Here is a 20,986-nt window from a genome sequence, read left to right on the forward strand (position 1 = left end):
TCATACTCACTCTAAACTCCTCCTACTCACTCTAAACACCTCCTACTCACTCTAAACACCTCCTACTCACTCTAAACTCCTCATACTCACTCTAAACTCCTCATACTCACTCTAAACACCTCCTACTCACTCTAAACTCCTCATACTCACTCTAAACACCTCATACTCACTCTAAACACCTCCTACTCACTCTAAACTCCTCATACTCACTCTAAACGGGGTACCGGTACGGAGAAAAAAATGTATGAAATGTATGCATTCACTACTGTAAGTCGCTCTGGATAAGAGCGTCTGCTAAATGACTAAAATGTAAATGTAAAGTCCTCATACTCACGCAGGCCATCACAGAGGCATTAGTCTATAACGCTGGCGCTGGCATGTGAACAAACACATTAACCAAAGGATCAGTCAGCGTGCCACTCTGCTCAGTGTGTTATTAACATTGTCCTGGGCATCAGGGAGATCAGCACCTGGCATCCTTAATTAGACCAGTGTGATGGCTGGGGATGGGGGGGTTTGCTACCAGGAAGGGCAGAGGGAGTGGGCAGTGGGTACGGCATGCCAGCCATCCACACACACACACAGACCCGCACACAGATCCGCTTGGTTATTTTGGCGGCAGAGAGAGACAGCAATTTCCAATGAATTGTATTTTCAGAGCTGTGTGTTAGTTACTGATAGAAATCAGAGTGCTAGCTATACAGATTATTTCTACGTTGCTTTTTCCTTTGCCGTCTCTCCATCTCCTCTGTCTGATGGCTAATTTGTGCACAAAGCCTGCCACTCTCACACCGCTGACTCTACGTAACTCTGAGATCCTTATTTTTTTCCTTCTCTCTTTTCCCTGCTCTGTTTGTTTCCGGTGTTTGAATTTCACAATCTCTAATAGATTTAGTCTGCTGTACCCTCAGGGCACCACAGTATTGGCTTCTGTGCCTCGGTATCTCTGCCTCTGCCTCAGCCACTTACATAACATTAAAAAGAACACGCTTTTTCATTTTCCAATTTTGTATTCTTTTTTTGCCCTGTTTTTACACAAGCTTGATTGAGCTTCGGCTTTCCCTGGGGGAGAGTGAAGTGTGTGTGTGTGTGTGTGTGTGTGTGTGTGTGTGTGTGTGTGTGTGTGTGTGTGTGTGTGTGTAAAAACATGACGCCGAGGGTGAGTTCTGTGAATATTTACTGTGCCTTGTTACAGCCTGAATTTAAAATTTGATTAAATTGACATTTTGTGTCACTGGCCTACACACAATACCTCATAATGTCAAATTGGAATTATGTTTTTAGAATTGTTTTAACTAACTAATTAATTAAAAATGAAAAGTTGAAATGTCTTGACTCTTTAACCCCTTTGTTATGGCAAGCCTTGTTATACTTAACAAGTCACATAAGTTACATGGACTCACTCTGTGTGCAATATTGGTGTTTAACATGATATTTGAATGACTACCTCGTCTCTGTAGTTCATACATACATCTGTTAAGGTCCCTCTGTCGAGCAGTGAATTTCAAACACAGATTCAACCACAAAGACCAGGGAGGTTTTCCAATGCCTCGCAAATAAGAGCACCTGAATAAGCAAACATTGAATATCCCTTTGAGCATGGTGAAGTTATTAATTACACTTTGGATGGTGTATCAATGCACCCAGTCACTATAAAACTCAGTTGCCAGAGAGGAAGAAAACCGCTGAAGGATTTTCCATGAGGCCAATGGTGACTTTAAAACAGAGTTTAATGGCTGTGATAGGAGAAAAGTGAGGATGGCTCAACAACATTGTAGTTACTCCACAATACTAACCTAAATGACAGAGCAAAAAGAAGGAAACCTGTACAGAATAAATATATATTATTATTCTAAATAATATTCTAAAACATGCATCCTGTTTGTAAGGCACTATAGTAAAACTGCAAAACATTTTCGCAAAGAAATTAACTTTATGTCCTTATTACAAAGTGTTATGTTTCGGGCAAATCCAAGAGTACCACTCTTAATATTTTCAAGCATGGTGGTGGCTGCATCATGTTATGGGTATGCTTGTCATCGGCAAGGACTAGGGAGTTTTTAGGGGGATAAAAAGCAACGGAATAGAGCTAAGTCCAGGCAAACTCTTAGAGGAAAACCTGGTTCAGTCTGCTTTCCAACAGACACTGGGAGACAAATTCACCTTTCAGCAGGTCAATAACCTAAAACACAAGGCCAAATATACACTGGAGTAACTTACCAAGATGACGTTGAATGTTCCTGAGCAGCGTAGTTACAGTTTTGACTTAAATCGTCTTGAAAATCTATGGCAAGACTTGAAAATGGCTGTCTACAATGATAAACAACCAACTTCACAGAGCTTGATTATTTTTTTAAAGAATAATATGCAAATATTGTACAATCCAGGTGGGGAAACCTCTGAGACTTACCGAGAAAGACACAGCTGTAATCGCTGCCAAAGATGACTCTAGCATGTATTGACTCAGGGGTGTGAATACTTGCAGTTGAAGCCAGACGTTTACATACACCTTAGCCAAATACATTGAAACTCAGTTTTTCACAATTCCTGACATGTAATCCCAGTAAAAATTCCCTGTCTTAGGTCAGTTAGGATCACCACTTTATTTTAAGAAGGTGAAATGTCAGAATAATAGTAGAGAGAAGGATTTTATTGCAGCTTTTATTTCTTTCATCACATTCCCAGTGGGTCAGAAGTTTACATACACTCAATTAGTATTTGGTAGCATTGCCTTTAAATTGTTTAACTTGGGTCAAACATTTCGGGTAGCCTTCCACAAGCTTCCCACAATAAGTTGCGTGAATGTTGGCCCATTCCTCCTAACAGAGCTCGTGTAACTGAGTCAGGTTTGTAGGCCTCCTTGCTCGCACACGCTTTTTCAGTTCTGCCCACACATTTTCTATAGGATTGAAGTGATGGCTACTCCAATACCTTGACTTTGTTGTCCTTAAGCCATTTTGCCACAACTTTGGAAGTATGCTTGGGGTCATTGTCCATTTGCGACCAAGCTTTAACTTCCTAACTGATGTCTTGAGATTTTGCTTCAATATATCCACATAATTTCCCTCATGATGCCATCTATTTTGTGAAGTGCACCAGTCCCTCCTGCAGCAAAGCACCAACACAACATGATGCTGCCACCCCCGTGCTTCACGGTTGGGATGGTGTTCTTCGGCTTGTAAGCCTCCCCCTTTTTCCTCCAAACATAACGATGGTCATTATGGCCAAACAGTTATATTTTTGTTTCATCAGACCAGAGGACGTTTCTCCAAAAAGTACGATCTTTGTCCCGATGTGCAGTTGCAAACCAAAGTCTGGCTTTTTTATGGCGGTTTTGGAGCAGTGGCTTCTTCATTGCTGAGCGGCCTTTCAGGTTATGTCGATATAGGACTCATTTTCCTGTGGATATAGATACTTTTGTGCCTGTTTCCTCCAGCATCTTCACAAGGTCCTTTGCTGTTGTTCTGGGACTGATTATGCACTTTTATTGCACCAAAGTACGTTCATCTCTAGGAGACAGAACGCGTCTCCTTCCTGAGCTGTATGACGGCTGCGTGGTCCCTTGGTGTTTATACTTGCGTACTATTGTTTGTACAGTTGAACATGGTACCTACAGACGTTTGGAAATTGCTCCCAAGAATGAACCAGACTTCTGGATGTCTACAATTTTTTTTCTGAGGTCTTGGCTGATTTCTTTAGATTTTCCCATGATGTCAAGCAAGGAGGCACTGAGTTTGAAGGTAGACCTTGAAATACATACACAGGTACACCTCCAATTGACCCAAATTTTGTCAATTAGCTTATCAAAAGCTTCTAAAGCCATGACATCATTTTCTGGAATTTTCCAAGTTGTTTAAAGGCACAGTCAACTTAGTGTATGTTAACTTCTGACCCACTGGAATTGTGATAAAGTGAATTATAAGTGAAATAATCTGTCTGTAAACAATTGTTGGAAAAATGACTTGTGTCATACACAAAGTAGATGTCCTGACCGACTTGCCAAAACTATAGTTTGTTAACAAGAAATTTGTGGAGTGGTTGAAAAACGAGTTTTAACGACTCCAACCTAAGTGTATGTAAACGTCCGACTTCAACTGTATGTTTTCAATATATATTAGTGTTTTATTTTCATTTTTTAAAAATTACAAATTGGGAAGGGGGGGGCGGTTGTGTGTATGTTGGGATGAGGAGGAGACGGTAAGGTGATGGTAAGGTCGTGTTGTATTTATATCACAGTGCTGCACTGGGAGGAACGCGTTAGCCTAGGAGAGAAGGGTGGGTGAGATGGGGGAGGGGTCTATAAATGGAAACTTAATTCACAGCACTGTCCACCACCCCTCACCACACCAGACCAATGGAATTTTCTCACTCTCACACTCTACTCTCTCTCTGGGAGCGAATTAGTGTCCACATAGGCTTTCATCAAACGCTTCTCTCCTCTTGGTGAATGCACCCCTCCTCCGCTAGATCTCCTCCCAGGCACCCTGGAGGTACAATTCTAATGCTACTCGTTGACGATGGAGTGTGTAGCAGTGCTCTCCTCTCTCTGCAACCTCACAACATTGTGTACACATTGCTTTGGTGCAGGGTGGAAAATACTACATTCCTCCCACACCGCCTGTATTACTACACGTTTTTATCTGAGTTGTATCATTATATAGAGATGCAGAGAGTCCACTCTGTAGATAACTGGGTGTCTCCCCGCAGCCTGTTGTTCACCAAGGTGAAGCTGGAGACGTTGTGTCGAGGACCTGAGGAGGCTCTGCTCACCTGCAAACACATGCTGCAGATCTGGAAGTCCTGTTACAACCTCACCAACCCCAGGTACAGTATAGTAGTACCCATTACGCAGGCAACATGTTTTGTCCGCTAGATAAAACGGAACTGTGTATGAAAATAGCAGTAAAATATGTTGGACACACTACCATTGCAACCTGCAGTATTACAAACCACCTTCAGGAATATTATGCTGTATAATGTAGTGTTTTGGAATGTCAGAAAAGGATGAGCGAGTGAGACTGGTCTGAGTCTGGGGCCAAATGTGCATTATCACGATCTCCTTTTGTAAATATGTGCACCGACTTTAGCCACAATCTCCTGCAAAACACTGGTATTAACTATCACGAGAGATCGAGCAGCACTGCTTCCCTGATTTTTTTTATTTTTTATCCATGGCTTTTTAAGACGCTTTCAAAAATCCACTAAAGCTTTGCTTAGAGAAACACAGGCCTGAGAGCAGAGTACTGGAAAGCACTTTGTAACTACTATTGATATAAAAAGGTTTTTATAAACACAAAGTTGATTGATTGAGCTAAATGACGTATTACATCAGTAGACTCCCTTCCTTACGGTTAGTGAATCTCATCTAGCCGTAACCCAAATGGTGCCTATTCCCTAGTTAGTGCACTACACTATGGACTCCTGTCAAAAGTGGTGAACTACAATATGGATATGGTGCTGTTTGGGACACAGCTCGTCTGCAGCTAATAGTAGCCATGCAGCAGAGAGAGAGCGAGTCAGTGTGGACAGATCAGTCTCTCACCTCCATGTCAGACTCTCGTTAAACTGAAGAAGTTTAGTCCACGGAGATCAATTACAAGTAACCAGACTCCTCTCCTCCTGGTCCTCTGCTGCACTCACCCACCCCCCCCCCATAGACAGGGGCCGAGGCTACTGTCGCTCCTACTATTCATAAAATGTATTGTCTGTGTATACTAACTGGTCATTATAGATGGTGAAATAGCGTTTACCTCAGCCAAACCCTACAGGAGGGGATATACCGGAGGCTAACACATTGCTGTGTTAAAGTTCGTCAGGAGCTCTGTTTTATGGCGGTTCCTCTGTCTCGCATTTTGAGTTTTACTGCCTCTGCGTTTCCCATCAATGCTGTTGAAATATACCGTCCCGAACAAACGACAGACAGAACTGGACTCTGCACTCCTTTCGCTCGTGGCTGTGATTTCCTGGATATGACAGAATGAGTAGAAAGATGCAGGAGTTCAGACAGGGACCAGTAATCCACCCAGAACAATGCATAAGAATGTTTAACTGTCCCTGTGACATTTGACTAGGGAATATCTCCAACTTCGTGACTATCCAGTCCATCCTTCTGTTTCATGAACTGGATTTTGCATTAGTCTTTGTAGCAGAGGCAGACCTAGTCCGCTGCCTGCTACCTTACCCCTTCCTAAACTCGGAGCGTTGCTCTCGGTTTCATCACCTATCCCATGCAGTAACTGTGAATCTTACCTAAGACAGACAAAAACACAGCTCTTAACCTGCTCAGCAGTCATGCTAAGAGGATAGATGGGCAGGGAGGATTTTCAGGAAGCTTAGCTCTAGTTGGTGTTTTACCTATTTTCTGTGTGTGTGTATCCAGTGATTCAGGTCGAGGCAGCAGCCTGTTGGACAGAGCCATAGCAGACCGAAGGACGCTCAATGCCATGACGCTGCCTGACTTCAGTGATCCAGAGACGGGTAAGTCTCACCTCACTGCCACTACTTGACAACCATAGAGAAATGGAGAGGAGTTATAAAGCAGAAAACTAGCTTACCCCAGGACACTTAACACGTAGCCTGAGTGTGTGTCTGTTTGTGCCATCATGGGCTTGACAGTGACAACAGTGGAGTTGGCAAGAGAACAAACAGATCATGTGACCAGGCTACTTAACATGGTCGCTATCCCATTATGAGGGAAGCAGAAACCTTCAAATGTCTGTAGGTCATGAAAATGTATTAAAATGAATCCCCAGGGACATGCAGGTTAAAGCCTCTCCAGCAGAAGCTACATATATTCACATGAATCTACTACGGTAACTGTACATCCATGTCACTGTAGTCACACTGTGTCCTGTCTCAACATGACTACTGTATCTACAACCACACCTGTATATTGCTCTCTGTCTCCATGGCTACAGGGTTTATGGCCATACTGGAGTAAACTACAAGCTGCTGTTGTTAAGGGCTGAACCTCCGAACAACCACTCAGCCTTTTACTGAGTGATCAGAGCAGTAGAAGTGGTGGGTTGGAGATTCAGCCAAGGAATACCATTCTAGCAGCGGAGGCTGGTGGAGGAGCTATAGGAGGACGGGCTCTTTGTAATGGCTGGAATGGAATTGATGGAATGGAGTTTAACGGGTGGTTTCCATTTGTTTGATGTGATTTATTCCATTCCAGCCATTAAAATGAGCCCTTCCTCCTATATCTCCGCTCACCAGCCTCCTCAGCATTCTAGGAAAAAATTTAAAATACATTTTATTTATATATATATATATATATATATATATATATATATATATATATATATAATCACACACACACATATGGATTCGATGTAGGTCTCTTGTCATTGCAGCTAGAAAACGTCACTAAAGCAGTCTGTCCAGACATTTAAACATCACATCTTGTATTTCCCCATTCTGTCTCTGTCAGAGGTGTGAAGACGCACCCTGTAGACTACATCCTGTCAAAGTGTGTGACCGTTGATCAACATCTTTCATTTTCTAAATATTAACGTTTTTTACTGCAGTGTTCAATATCCAACAGCTTTTCCTTCCTATCACAATAAAGGCTTTTATCTGTGTGTTACACCATACCGTATCAGAGTATACTGAACAAAAATATAAACACAACATGCAACAATTATTATTTTTTAGTTACATATAAGGGAATCATTCAATTTAAGTCAATTCGTTAGGCCCTAATCTATGGATTTTACATGACTGGGTAGGGGCAGGAGAGCCAGGCCCAGCCAATCAGAATGAGTTTTTCCCCACAAAGACAGAAATACTCCTCAGACTGATCAACTGGAAGGTCTCTAAGTCAGATATGCCATTTTTCTCTACTTTCAGTTAGCTGTTGCTAAGGAAAGGCTGCAGTCTTCATATGTTCTGTGTTTTATATATCTGTCATCTTTTACTTTTCTGTTGTTTCTAGTCTCTGGCTCCTCCTCTCTCTCGGGGTCCGAGCCCTCCTCCCCTTCTTCCCCTCTCTTTCACACCGGCCCCTCCCATCACCCTCCACCCATCACACCCCCCAAGGCCGACCCCCCTCTGCATCCCCCGAAGCCGGCCGGCGGCCATCATGCTTTCTGTGACCACACCCCTCGACGACAGTCCACCAATAGTAATGCTCCACTGCACCACGTGCGGCCAATGGCATGTTGTGGTGTGCGTGACTCACTGCCCAATCGCAACAATGCTTGCTGAGTGTGCGTTTTTTAACTCGTCCAAAATGGCACCTTTTTCCCTACATAGTGCACTAGTTTTGACCCTGGTGTAGTGCACTATAGGCAATGAGGTGCCATTTAGAAAGTGACTTCACTGATTAAGCTCTAGATACAGTAGTTGTAGTGTTCTGGGCTGTGGTGTGGTGTGTGTTCTATGTGTAGTTCCTTAACAGTGCTAAAAACCATGCTGGAAAGGACAAGGTGAAAACATATCAAAGCCAGCCAGCACAGTATGATTTGGGTTGGCCCAATAGTGAGTCAGGTGTGTCCAGTCCTGTGGGCCTAACAGAATCCTGTCAGCCTATCACCATCCCATCGCCACGGAGACACTGAGTGGACGACGTTAAGTCCCTAATCTGCCTGAGTGGCCTTCGCGTCCGGCTTCGACTGAATGAGTCAGCAGACACTGAGGACATGAGAAGGAAAGAAAGAGTGAAAGAGAGGAGAATGAACGGCCCCGTATCCTATCAATCTATCTGACTGACTGGGTTTTAAGACAGACTGGGGTTCACTTAACTGTTACCAGCCACAAACAGAGAGGATGAAACGACAACCTCTGACAAACAGGATGTCAGTTCAGTTGGCATGTTTTGGGGTTAACGGAGGAAGTGTAGGATACAGAGTGTGGAGAGGTTCTGGTTAGGCACTAGAACTACAGGTACACTCTACCGGCAATACAGGTAAAAACCCACCCGCACTCGTTCAAGCACACTCACTCTCCACACACACGTCACAGTACTTCCTGTTATGTTCTCTCCTCTATCTAGCTCTCTGTGTCCCCTGGCTTTCTCTTTCTATTCATCACTCTGTTCATTTGTCCTTTGGTGTTCCGCTATCTTTCCCCTGCCACCTTCCATTGTACCATTTTATGTTTTACTGCTAGATAAAGGATTGGATTGAGGCACTTCAAATAACCACAGTGTATTTACACCTGCAATAGAGGTCCAAGGTTTTTATGTTTGCCATCATAATGTATGTTTGATGTTTAAATAAGGAACATGATAAAGGTGATTTAAGGAAGGAAAAGCTTGCACTGGTGGCAATAGCAACCACAAAAACCTTCAGGGGAGAAACAGTTTAGGATGGATTGGATTGACACATTGATCGTGAATCATTGTGTGGATCCATTTTCACTGGCGCTAACTTAGCATAAATAACTTCAGCATTCACTAATGTTAGTGTCTTTTGAAATGTTTCTGTTAAGTATACTTCAGTTTTGTTGTTGAGTGGAAGTCATTTTAAAGTTTTCTCCTAGCTGTATCTCTTTAATTTTCCCTCTTTAATTAATTTTCTCTTAAGTAATCTTTGTTCTTTGTTGTTTGTTGATTTGTTATTTTAAAGGCAGCCCTCCAGATGCTAACTTTCATCAGTATCATGGTTTTTACTCCATGTTTTCAGTTTGTAAGTAGCGCTTTTCTCCCTCCGCTGCCTCTCTCTTTGCCCACTGACGCTGGACTCTTGACTGATGTGTCACGCCTCCTGGCCTTGGCCTGATTTTTTTCCTCCACAGTCAATGTATCCATCCGTCACCACCAACCACCTGCCTGCCCCTCTGTCTGTCTGTGCTCCTAAAGTCAGTCAGTCATCCACCATGTGTGGACCATACCGGAGGCTGTCCGGCCGCTATTCGCTAGCTCACCTTATTTTCTGTTTTTTTTTTGTTTAATTTATTTATTTTTGTCCTCAGGCCCTTTTGTGCTACAGCTAAACAATTAGCTCACTAAGCTTCCTGACTCGGTGGGCCAGCTATGGAGTAGGCAGCTCCATAATTAAAGAGGCAGTATCATTTCCCCTGGCTGGCTGCTCTATTCTATCCACCAGACACACAGCCTTATCGTATGGGCTCCCTCCACCATACAATACAGAGCTCATTAGCCAGACCAGTCCCAGACGGGCTAGCCGTGTTTTTGTTTTTTCATTTGTAATTTTATTTGTGTTTAGTTAAAGGGCTGTGGACTATGTTGTCCATGACTGACTGTTGTGTTGTGGAGACCAGTTACTTTCACTGCTGGGCCTCAAGGCTTTCACAGACTATTAATAGGTTTCCTTTAAGCTTCCCTGACAGCAAACACACACAGGCCACTCTCTTGTCATACGGCCAGCCCGGTGTTCTTTGACATTCTCTTGGACTTCACTAGAAACAAAACAAAAGAGAGGAATGGATGAGGAGGAAGCAGCTCTGTCCTCTCATGCCCCGGTGAAATGGATACTGTTTCTTTAAGAACATGTCGATTCTTTCTGTGCTGCTGTGAACTGAAAACCCACCCTCCACATCGCTCTTTATTAGTGCCTTGCGCTTTGTACCTTGCATGAAGGCACTTTTGGCTACCCTTTTAGGCCGCTGTGTGTGTGCGCGTGTGAGAGAGTGTTTGTGTACTTTTTCCTAACTGCATGGATTACCATTTTCACTCATCCAGGTTAAGATTACACCGGTTTAATCCAGGCTTAATTTGACCCATTCACCTGCAGTGGGTGCCATTTAATTGACTTCATTGGATAAAACGAGTATCTACAGCCTGCTTGGTGACACAGCTGTCTGTCTTGATGGTAGAGCTCCTGGTGCTCTTTCTCCATCTATCCAGGGACCTTTTAAAACATTCAATCCCTCCACGCCACCGGGTGTTCCTTCCTTCTGCCATTAAACCTTCTTCAGCCATATCAAGTTGGTGTGTCCATAGAAATAGAATGACTAGAACAGGTAAAGCCCTTCAGACCTTGCCAATACGCTCAATTTGGCTGACGTGGTCTACGGCTGTGGAGTTCCATGGTTGACGCTGGATGCATCCCAAATGGCACCCTATTCCAGATATAGTGCACTACTTTTGAACAGAGCCGGTGTCTCCAGTCTGCATGCTAAATGTGGGCTCTAGGGCTGAGACTGGGGCTCTGTAGGCTTAGTGCTGCTGTGAGGGAGGGAAGTGTATCGATCTCAGGGCTTATGCCCAAATGGCACCCTATTCCCTTTACAGTGCACTACTTTTGACCAGGTTACATAGGCCTCTGATCAAAAGTAGTGTGCTATATATGGAATAGGATGCAATTTGGGACACTGACAGGGTTTTTAGATGCATAATGTGTGACTGTCGCTTCAGTCAATAACCAGGGAGCCAGAGAGACAGCAAACGTGTTATTTTTCTGATATGAGGAGAGAGAAGAGTGAAGCGGTTTGACGCGAAAGGCTGCCTGCCTGCCTGTAATCCTGTGGTGTGGGTGTTCAGAGTGAAGGATGAGGATGTGTAGTGGTAGGAGAGAGAGTTCTTAGAGGAGCTATTGTGTTCAGATCATAGAGCTATAACCATATAGAACGGTTCATGTGGACCATAGATGGATGCTACTGGTTGTTAAAGGGTCTATAGCGTAAAAGAGTCACTTAGCTCCAGTGTGTGTGTGTGTGTGTGTGTGAGAGTGAGAAGTGGCTGTGTGTGCCTCACCAAAAGCCTGCCATGCAGATTGAGAACCCAGAAACTGATTCCTATTCCCATTTCACTAAATCCTCTTAGCAGCATTTCAGCTTAAACACAAATCCAATCTCTCCTCCCAACTCGCAAGACCTTATCAAAAACATCTCTCTATAGCCAGGGATATTTTCTCTCCCCCCTAAATTCATCACAGGACTTTTCTTTGCCCCGGTGCTTTCACTAGATCTTCTTGACAGGATTTGAAGATAGGAACCATTTGTGCTTTAATCTAAAGCTCTTTAAGGCCAATAATGAAAGCTCTCTCGCTCTTTAGAGCCGGGGAAAGTAGTATCCACTCCAAATAGTATTTTCAACCAACTCCAGTCCCAAATCAGTTGGCCTAGTTTGTACAGCTACAGCCAGGTTATTGTACGTCTATACGTCTGGATATGTGAATCAGTGGTTTGCAAGGATAATAGACAGTTAATAGCTGCTGACTTAGTAACGCTGCCTGTCACTAGTAGCCTATATAACATGAAGCTTTTTGTGAAGGCATGAAGCCATCTGTGTGTGAAGTTTTGTGCAGCTAATGTCCTGAACGATGGATGCAGAATGAGTGGAGTAACATTAGCCTACAGTTGCATCCTTTTACCATGAGGAGGTGCTGGTGCTGCTGTGCTTACCCCCTCTTCTCCCCTGTCGTCCTCTCCTCCTCCCCCTCTCTCTGCAGGCTCGGTCCACGCCACATCCATGGCGGCGTCGCGGGTGGAACAGGCCCTGTCAGAGGTGGCATCCTCCATGCAGAGCAGTGCCCCCAAACATGGGCCCCTACACCCCTGGATGACTCTGGCTCAGATCTGGCTCCACGCAGGTATGGTAGTACACTATACCACTATAACACACAGCTATGGTAGTACACTATAACACACAGCTATGGTAGTACACTATAACACACAGCTATGGTAGTACACTATAACACACAGCTATGGTAGTACACTATAACACACAGCTATGGTAGTACACTATACCACTATAACACACAGCTATGGTAGTACACTATACCACTATAACACACAGCTATGGTAGTACACTATAGCACTATAACACAGCTATGGTAGTACACTATAACACACAGCTATGGTAGTACACTATAACACACAGCTATGGTAGTACACTATACCACTATAACACACAGCTATGGTAGTACACTATAACACACAGCTATGGTAGTACACTATACCACTATAACACACAGCTATGGTAGTACACTATACCACTATAACACACAGCTATGGTAGTACACTATACCACTATAACACACAGCTATGGTAGTACACTATACCACTATAACACACAGCTATGGTAGTACACTATACCACTATAACACACAGCTATGGTAGTACACTGAGTCACTACACATCTGTAAGTAACACACTGGCTGGACAGCCAGAGGGGAGTTCGTATAATGCTGCTGTACTATCCTGCTGTTATTGTATTATACCCTTATCCTACTCTCATTAATTATGTGTACCAAAAATGATATCCATTATCCAAAATGATATCCTGGAGTTGTGTGTTGTGTGTGCACTTGTGTTCATGCATGTGTGTGGTGTTAGTGATTGGCAGGGTGTGTGTGGGAGTGGTAATCCATTGACTCAGGGGAGGTGGGGTAGCAGACAGCAGCTTAATGGAATCGATATGTTCCTGTGAGGTGGTCTGACTGTTAAGCGTTAACATATCCCAGGCAGGGCCTCCTGGACTGTTGCTGTTGCCTTTCATTTGCAGTCCTCCTGCGATGGGTGGAAAGAACACACACACACACACACACACACACACACACACACACACACACACACACACACACACACACACACACACACACACACACACACACACTGACTGCTTTATTTGGTCATTATCCTTATTGCCAGCCTTAGATACTTAGATACTGACACTGATAAGAACACCAAGGGGACGTCACCTCCCAATAAAACTGCCTCCCTTTTGAATCAGCTCTGAAAGGAGATATAAGGATGGATGGGGGGGCATTGTGAGAGGAGAGGGGGGCATTGTGAGAGGAGAGGGGGGCATTGTGAGAGGAGAGGGGGGCATTGTGAGAGGAGAGGGGGGCATTGAGAGAAGGAAATGGGGTGAGAGAAAGAAGGGGAAGGTAGAGAGAGGATAGAGAAAAATGGGGAGAAGGCAAGTAGAGAGAAGATGAGAAGGAGGGGGGTGCAGGGAGAGGGAAATAAATCCTCTCCTGCTCTCACTGCAGAGCGTTGAAATGCCAGAAGCGGAGGCCAGAGCAGAGCAAGGTCCCCTCCCTCCCTCAGCCAGCTGCTACTGCTTGCCTATCTAGTAGTGTTGCTGAGGCTTTGTGAACCAACTCCAAACAGTCTCGTCCACGCGCTGCTGGAGGCTGAGCAGAGCTGTGGCGCTCCATGAACATTTTCCAAAATGCCAGAGAATAGAGAGATGGGGGATGGTGTCCTGGATATAACCTCCTTTCTCTGGGACCAACAAATGAGGACAGCACTGGAGGCTTAGCTGGCTGCTTAGAGAACAGCCTGCCTGGAGACACACACGCAGACAGACAGACAGACACAGCCATACACAGACACACACGGACACACACATCCATACAAATACAGAAACACGGGGACAGTTTCGCACAATCAGACTCGCACACACACATCAGTGCCGCTATAAGGTCACGTTTGCTCATAATTATTATTCTAGTTTTTCAGCTATTTCACCCAAAAGGAAGACAATGAGGAGACATGATAGGATCTTTGGATATAAGTCTGTGTTTTATTGCTTTTGGAAAACTCACTTTCAGGTCTCTGTCTGTATGTAATCTATGGGCTTTACTTTAAGTCCCTATTTACAAAGCAATAAGATGTGTGTGTGATATTTATCAGGCTGGCTGCCACCTGCTAGAAGCTCTCATTTCCTCTCTTGATGAAATCATGAAGTCAAGAGACAGCTATCACCCCTCTGGTCTGCTGCACCTCCCATTACCATAGGAAGTGTGGGTCTGTCTGAAACCGTTTCTGTTAGTCAGTTAGTGTATGTCCTAGTTATTTGTGTCAGTGTGTCGCCTCACGGTCCTCCTCTCCCCGATCTACACTCTCTCTCTCTTGCTCTCTCTCCTGTCTCTTTCTCTCTAGCGGAGGTGTACATTGGCATGGGCAAGCCTGCGGAGGCGACGGCCTGCACCCAGGAGGCTGCCAACCTGTTCCCCATGTCCCACAACGTGCTGTTTATTCGGGGCCAGGTGGCTGAGCTGCGGGGCAACGTGGACGAGGCCAAACGCTGGTATGAGGAGGCCCTCTCCATCAGCCCCACCCACGTCAAGACCATGCAAAGACTGGTGAGTCTCTCTTTTCTTCTGTTCCTCTCTTCTATGTCTCTCGCTATCTCTCTCTCCATCATCAGCCCCACCCACGTCAAGACTATGCAGAGACTGGTGAGTCCTGAACCTCTACATCCCTCTGTTCACATCTGTTCTGTTCTCCCTCTTTCGTCTTCCCTACTACTGCCACGTCAACCATGCAGCCTGACAGCTGACATTCTGTCAGTCTTATGGGCCTCCCAGTCCCATAGCCATAGTGCCTCCCAGTCATATAGCTCCCAGAGTCGCTCTCTCAGGTCATAGTCAAGTGGTGCAGACAGAGGGGGAAAGCCCATTGTTACTGTCACCCTGTAAACCTCCATGCTGCTTGCTCATCACTTTGAATGAAGAGACTGCAGGTCTGACTCATGCTGTTAGCAGATTAGCTTTTCGTTCTGTTTATTACAAACGAGACACTTTTGGGATGAAAAGGCTGCATTGAGCCTAATGAAAAGGGCCTTTTGGAGGAGAAGGAGAGAGATACCGAGAGAGAACAAGAACAAGGGACACAGCATCTCTCTATCTGATGAGCTCATAGTAAAAACCCAATTATGGAAATCTGAAAATGGGAGCTTGTGATTGGTTGGTGGTGAATGCAGAATAAACCCAGAAGAACCCACCACATTGTGCTGTGTCAGCACCTCAAGCAGGGGGATTGTCCAATCTGTTCCTTTTTCTTTTTACTCGCTCTCTCTCTCTCGCTATTTCTTTCTCGCACTCTTTCTTGCTCTTCCTCTCATCTGTACAGCTTGGTGCAAAAGTGAGAAGTTTAGAGCTTCTCTACTGTGTTGTGACTGTAAACAGTCTAGCTAGAATGGGATAATGCATGGGGCTGTAGTGGAGAACTGTCTTAATGTGTGTGCCTGTTCACTCAACTGTGTGCGCATGTGGATCTGTGTCCTTGCGTCTCTAGGATGAGATGGTGCTGAGACAGGAACAGGATTAGTCCTCCAGCAGCAAAGAGCAGAGCAGCGTATTGGCTGACTGACTGAAGAAATAGTCCTTATTCACCATGACCTGATTTGTGTTCTCTGCTGATAACTCTACTCTCTGTGTTTGATTTCCCAGGTCAAAGTCTCTGCTTTAACTGTGTTGTAGTAGAAAGACCGTGCTCCTGTATCCTGCTGAAAATGAAATCTAAGAATGTGTCTGTTTTAAATGCCTTATTTTGTCTTCTACACCAAGCTAAGCTGATCACTGGGTGGAGACTTCCTTCCAATGCCTGTTGAATTATAAATGAGCCTCTTTCTTCTAGAGAAACACTAAGGAGAGCAGTCCTGACTGCTGCCATAGTGGACACACACACAGCCCTTATTGAGCTGAATAGTGGAGCCTCGTCCCTCTGACTGTAGTTTGTGGTGGGATGGTGACTGGACTAGTTTGTGGTGGGATGGTGACTGGACTAGTTTGTGGTGGGATGGTGACTGTCACTGTAATAGTTTGACTGGTGTGATGGTGACTGGACTAGTTTGTGGTGGGATGGTGACTGGACTAGTTTGTGGTGGGATGGTGACTGGACTAGTTTGTGGTGGGATGGTGACTGGACTAGTTTGTGGTGGGATGGTGACTGTCACTGTAATAGTTTGTGACTGGTGTGATGGTGACTGGACTAGTTTGCCTGGTGTGATGGATGGCGTTGGGTGCAGTGTTTGGCTGCTGGGTGGTGTGATTGTTCCGCCGTGTGTCGTGTCTGGGATGCACAATGTTGTTTGTCTGTCAGTCTGTCAGAGCTGGTAAAGCGACATGGTAATGGGTCTTGCACACTGTATGGCACGATTTATACACTCTTATACACTCCTCCTCCCTCCATCCACCACTCTTTCCATCCCTCTGCCTTGACAGGCCAGTTTGTGGAGGGCTGTGCATCACTCAACCACTCTGACTGACAAACGGAAAAATAGACGCGGCGAGGGATGGTGCGGAAGAGCGGGAGGGAGGGAGGGAGGGTTCCTGCTGATACAGCTGTGACTTCTAGACTGGATCCAGGAATCAGGCTTAGAGATCCCTCTCCACATTTCATCCCTCAGATTTTTAGATTTTTTTACAACTTCCGTTACCCGTGCCTCCTCCGTGTCTCCTCCGTGTCTCCTCCATGCCTCCTCCGTGCTTGCTCATAGCCAGCTCTAGCCTGTCCTGAGGAGCCACTGCACTCACTGGGAGTCTGGGCTGCATCACCACTTATGCTGCACAGAAGTTAACACACATCAATAATGCAACACGGCATGTAGAAAGGTTGAAACTGTTAATTACTGTTAACAAAACAATGTCCATTACAGGCTGGAACACTATAAAATTCAAGAAGATACCAGTAGCTTCCAGCTTTGTAGGCTAACTTTCTGTCAATTCACTACCCTAGTACCTTGTTTGGGATAATATGCAAACTATAACGCAAAATATTGCTGATTGCAAAGCTGATTGTGACCAAAAACTTTTTTCATTCCCCTTCGTCTCCCACGCCTTACATCTCTTCCAGTCAAGATAATATTTGCTTGTTCCTCGAACTGTTTGTGAATGACGTCATGGGTCTTGAAGAGACAGTGCACACTTTTATAAAAGAAGAGATTGCTTTTTCTATGCAAATGTTGTTGATCAGTACCATAAAATAAGTGACTTCCTCATGAAGCTGGTTGAGAGAATACCAAGAGTGTGCAAAGCTGTCATCAAGGCAAAGGGTGGCTACTTTGAAGAATCTCAAATATAAAATATATTTTGATTTGTTTAACACCTTTTTGGTCACTACATGATTCCATATGTGTTATTTCATCGTTTTGATGTCTTCACTATTATTCTACAATGTACAAAATAGTAAAAATAAATAAAAACCCTTGAATGAGGAGGTGCGTCCAAACTTTTGACTGGTACTGTATATCTGGATCGAGTTCTTTGGCTAATAACCCTTTCTTTTTTTACAAAATCTGGTATCTGTATTGAAGTCAAAATTCTGGTATCGCGACAACAGTAACACAGATCCTGTATCCCCCAACTAGTCTGTGTTACTGAGCTCTTTGATAGGCATAGACGGGCGTATCTAGTGATGGTGCTGCACGTCTTCCTGTTTGGTGGCGGTATTATACGGGTAGTGTTTCTCCGTTAATGCTAACTCGCTGCGAACCACTACTTGATCGATCAGGTTGCAGTGGTATCAGTTGAGCTGTTGCTTTAGCAGCAGATGAGTCGGCTGTTTTACGTTGTTGGGACCAGACTGGTAGCTTGATGCTGTAGCAGTGGTGTGCCAGCTCTTCGATGCTGTGGGACAGTTATTAGATGTAGTTATCACTGTTTCTACTGAGAAGATGCCAACGATGCGCCGCACTGGCAGCAGCAGCCAGCGACTTTTTAACAGTTAATGCTGTTAAAGGGGCAATGACTTTTTTATATATATATATATATATATCTCTCTCTCTCTCTCTCTCTCTCTCTCTCTCTCTCTCTCTCTCTCTCTCTCTCTCTCTCTCTCTCTCTCTCTCTCTCTCTCTCTCGAAATGGAGTTGGTGTTAATGCAGGAAGGGCAGGGTCCACACTTCTCCTATTTCTGTATTCTTTCCTTTTCTCTCAATATCACTCTCTCCATCTATCCTTGTGGCGTGTCCCAGGGGTGTCTGGCTACAGTGCCAGTCCTGCTTTCCCATACACATTTGACTAATTAAGCAGCGTAGCAGCTCAGAGCAGCTTGCTGCGGCCGGGACCACAGCCACACATCACTCTGTGTCAGTTCTGCTGTATCTGAGCTTTTCATTTTGGATTTATTTTGGCGTCTGTAACATTGGTCTCCGCAATAAGCAGGCTTGTCACATCTCAACAGCCTGTCAACTCGGGGGAGCGACAGGGGGCACATATACATACACACCTCTTTCTGTCATTCAGCCAGAGTTCTGTGGAGAGGTACAGGGTGGAGGTGATGGCTCTCCTTGGCCTCTAACTGTGCTGACTGCTCTCTCCTCTCTCTCTCTCTCTTCCTCTCTCTCGCGCTCTCTATTTCCCTGTCTCGCTCTCTTCTCAATCTCTTTCCTCTCTCTTTCTCTTTTCTCTCTGTGTGTGTGTGTGTGTGTGTGTGTGTCCGTTTGAGCCCGTTTCTTGGGGAAAGAGCCTCAAGGTTGCTCTGTGAATGATTTAGCTGTCTACTGTAGCGACAATGGCTGACCTTTTGTGTTAGATTAACAGTTACTTAGCCTGGTTTTTAAAGGCTGGCTGCTTTGAGAAGTTAATTGAAAGGATGAGATTACATGAGTGTAGGATGTGACTAAATGGAGTGTGTGATTGTACAGTTCTCTCTCTCTCTCTCTCTCTCTCTGTGTCACTAGGACGGAGTCAGCTGGGCAGTGATAAACAGAAGTGTTTAAACTCCTCGCTCCTCTCTGAGTCAGTGTTACAGACTGTATTAACTCTCCCTCTGTCCTTGGGTCTGATCCTGCACCAGCAGTACAGCCTGGCAGAGAACATCGTTCACCCCCCTCTCTCACTCCTTCACTATGTCACTCACTCACTCCTTCTCTCTCCCTATCTCCTAGGGTCTGATCCTGCACCAGCTGCAGCGGTACAGCCTGGCAGAGAAGATCCTTCGGGATGCGGTGCAGGTGAACTCGACGGCCCATGACGTGTGGAACAGCCTGGGGGAGGTGCTGCAGGCTCAGGGCAACGCTGCTGCTGCTACAGAGTGTTTCCTCACCGCCCTGGAGCTAGAGGCCTCCAGCCCCATACTCCCTTTCACCATCATACCACGACAACTCTGACCTGGGAGAGACACACACACACACACACAAGCTGCTTTATCCCCCCGTGTGAAGGTGCCAAAAACCTTCCTCCTACCTACCACCACCTGCTCACAGGCCTCTTTTCTGTCAGAAGCACCACCATCAACCATCCTGTGATGTCTCGGGCCCATCTCTTTCATACCAATGAGATTAGACAACAACCTCTCTCCTCTTGAGGCCATTCATAGGCCTAGCTAGATGAGCTGGAGGGAGGGACCATGGAAAAAAAATCCAAACACTGATTATCTGGTCCAATAATGTACATCAATGTAACTGTTGTTGCCATGCCAACACCAATGTGCTGTCTCCGCCCCCTAGTCTCTGCTGTGACCACTGTATCGTATACCACAACCCCTTGCTGTGCCTGACTATGACTCCTGCACTCCAGCCTTTATCTAATCTACACTGAGCAAAAATATAAACGCAACATGTAAAGTGTTGGTCCCATGTTTCATGAACTGAAAGATCCCAGATATTTTCCATATGCACAAAAAGGTTATTTCTCTCAAATTTTGTGCACAAATTTGTTTACATCCCTGTTATTGAGCATTTCTCCTTTGCCAAGAAAGTCCATCCACCTGACAGGTGTGGCATATCAAGAAGCTGATTAAACAGCATGCTCATTACATAGGTGCACCTTGTGCTGGTGACAATAAAAGGCCACTCTAAAAAGTGCAGTTTTGTCACACAACACAATGCCACAGATGTCTCAAGTTTTGAGGGAGTGTGCAATTGGCATGCTGACTTGCAGGAATGCCCACCAGAGGTGTTGCCAGAGAATCGAATGTTCATTTCTCTACCATAAGCCGCCTCCAACGTTGTTTTAGAGAATTTGGCAGTACGTCCAACTGGCCTCACAACCGTAGACCACGTGTAACCACGCCAGCCCAGGACCTCCTCATCCGGTTTCTTCACCTGTGGGATCGTCTGAGACCAGCCATCCAGGCAGCTGATGAAACTGAGTATTTCTGTCTGTAATAAAGCCCTTTTGTGGGGGAAAATTATTTCTGATCGGCTGGGCCTGGCTCCCAAGTGGGTGGGCCTATGCTCTCCCAGCGCCACACATGGCTGCGCCCCTGCCCAATCATGTGAAATCCATAGATTAGGGCCTAATGAATTTATTTCAATTGACTGATTTCTCCTTTGCCAAGATAATCCATCCACCTGACAGGTGTGAACTGTAACTCTGTAAACTATGAACTGTAACTGTAAAAT

General features: G+C 45.0%; 1 protein-coding gene across 2 annotated transcripts in view; it reads left to right on the top strand.

Annotated features, from left to right (window-relative positions):
* The window catches only part of LOC115172406 (tetratricopeptide repeat protein 7B), a 60,010-nt gene extending 39,804 nt beyond the window's left edge, over positions 1–20,206 (top strand). The window contains exons 16-20 of one of the 2 annotated variants that reach the window (XM_029729825.1): positions 4,708–4,824; positions 6,380–6,477; positions 12,357–12,497; positions 14,797–14,999; positions 19,529–20,206. In XM_029729825.1, the coding sequence (XP_029585685.1) occupies positions 4,708–4,824; positions 6,380–6,477; positions 12,357–12,497; positions 14,797–14,999; positions 19,529–19,750 (781 nt within the window). In that variant the 3' untranslated portion in view covers positions 19,751–20,206. Of the gene's footprint in view, positions 1–4,707; positions 4,825–6,379; positions 6,478–9,569; positions 10,044–12,356; positions 12,498–14,796; positions 15,000–19,528 lie in introns of those variants that run through there. The other variant, XM_029729826.1, reaches the window with a different exon arrangement.
* The last annotated feature ends 780 nt before the right edge of the window (positions 20,207–20,986 follow it).

The sequence above is a fragment of the Salmo trutta genome, chromosome 33 (assembly GCF_901001165.1).
Source record: "Salmo trutta chromosome 33, fSalTru1.1, whole genome shotgun sequence".
Classification (NCBI taxonomy): domain Eukaryota; kingdom Metazoa; phylum Chordata; class Actinopteri; order Salmoniformes; family Salmonidae; genus Salmo; species Salmo trutta.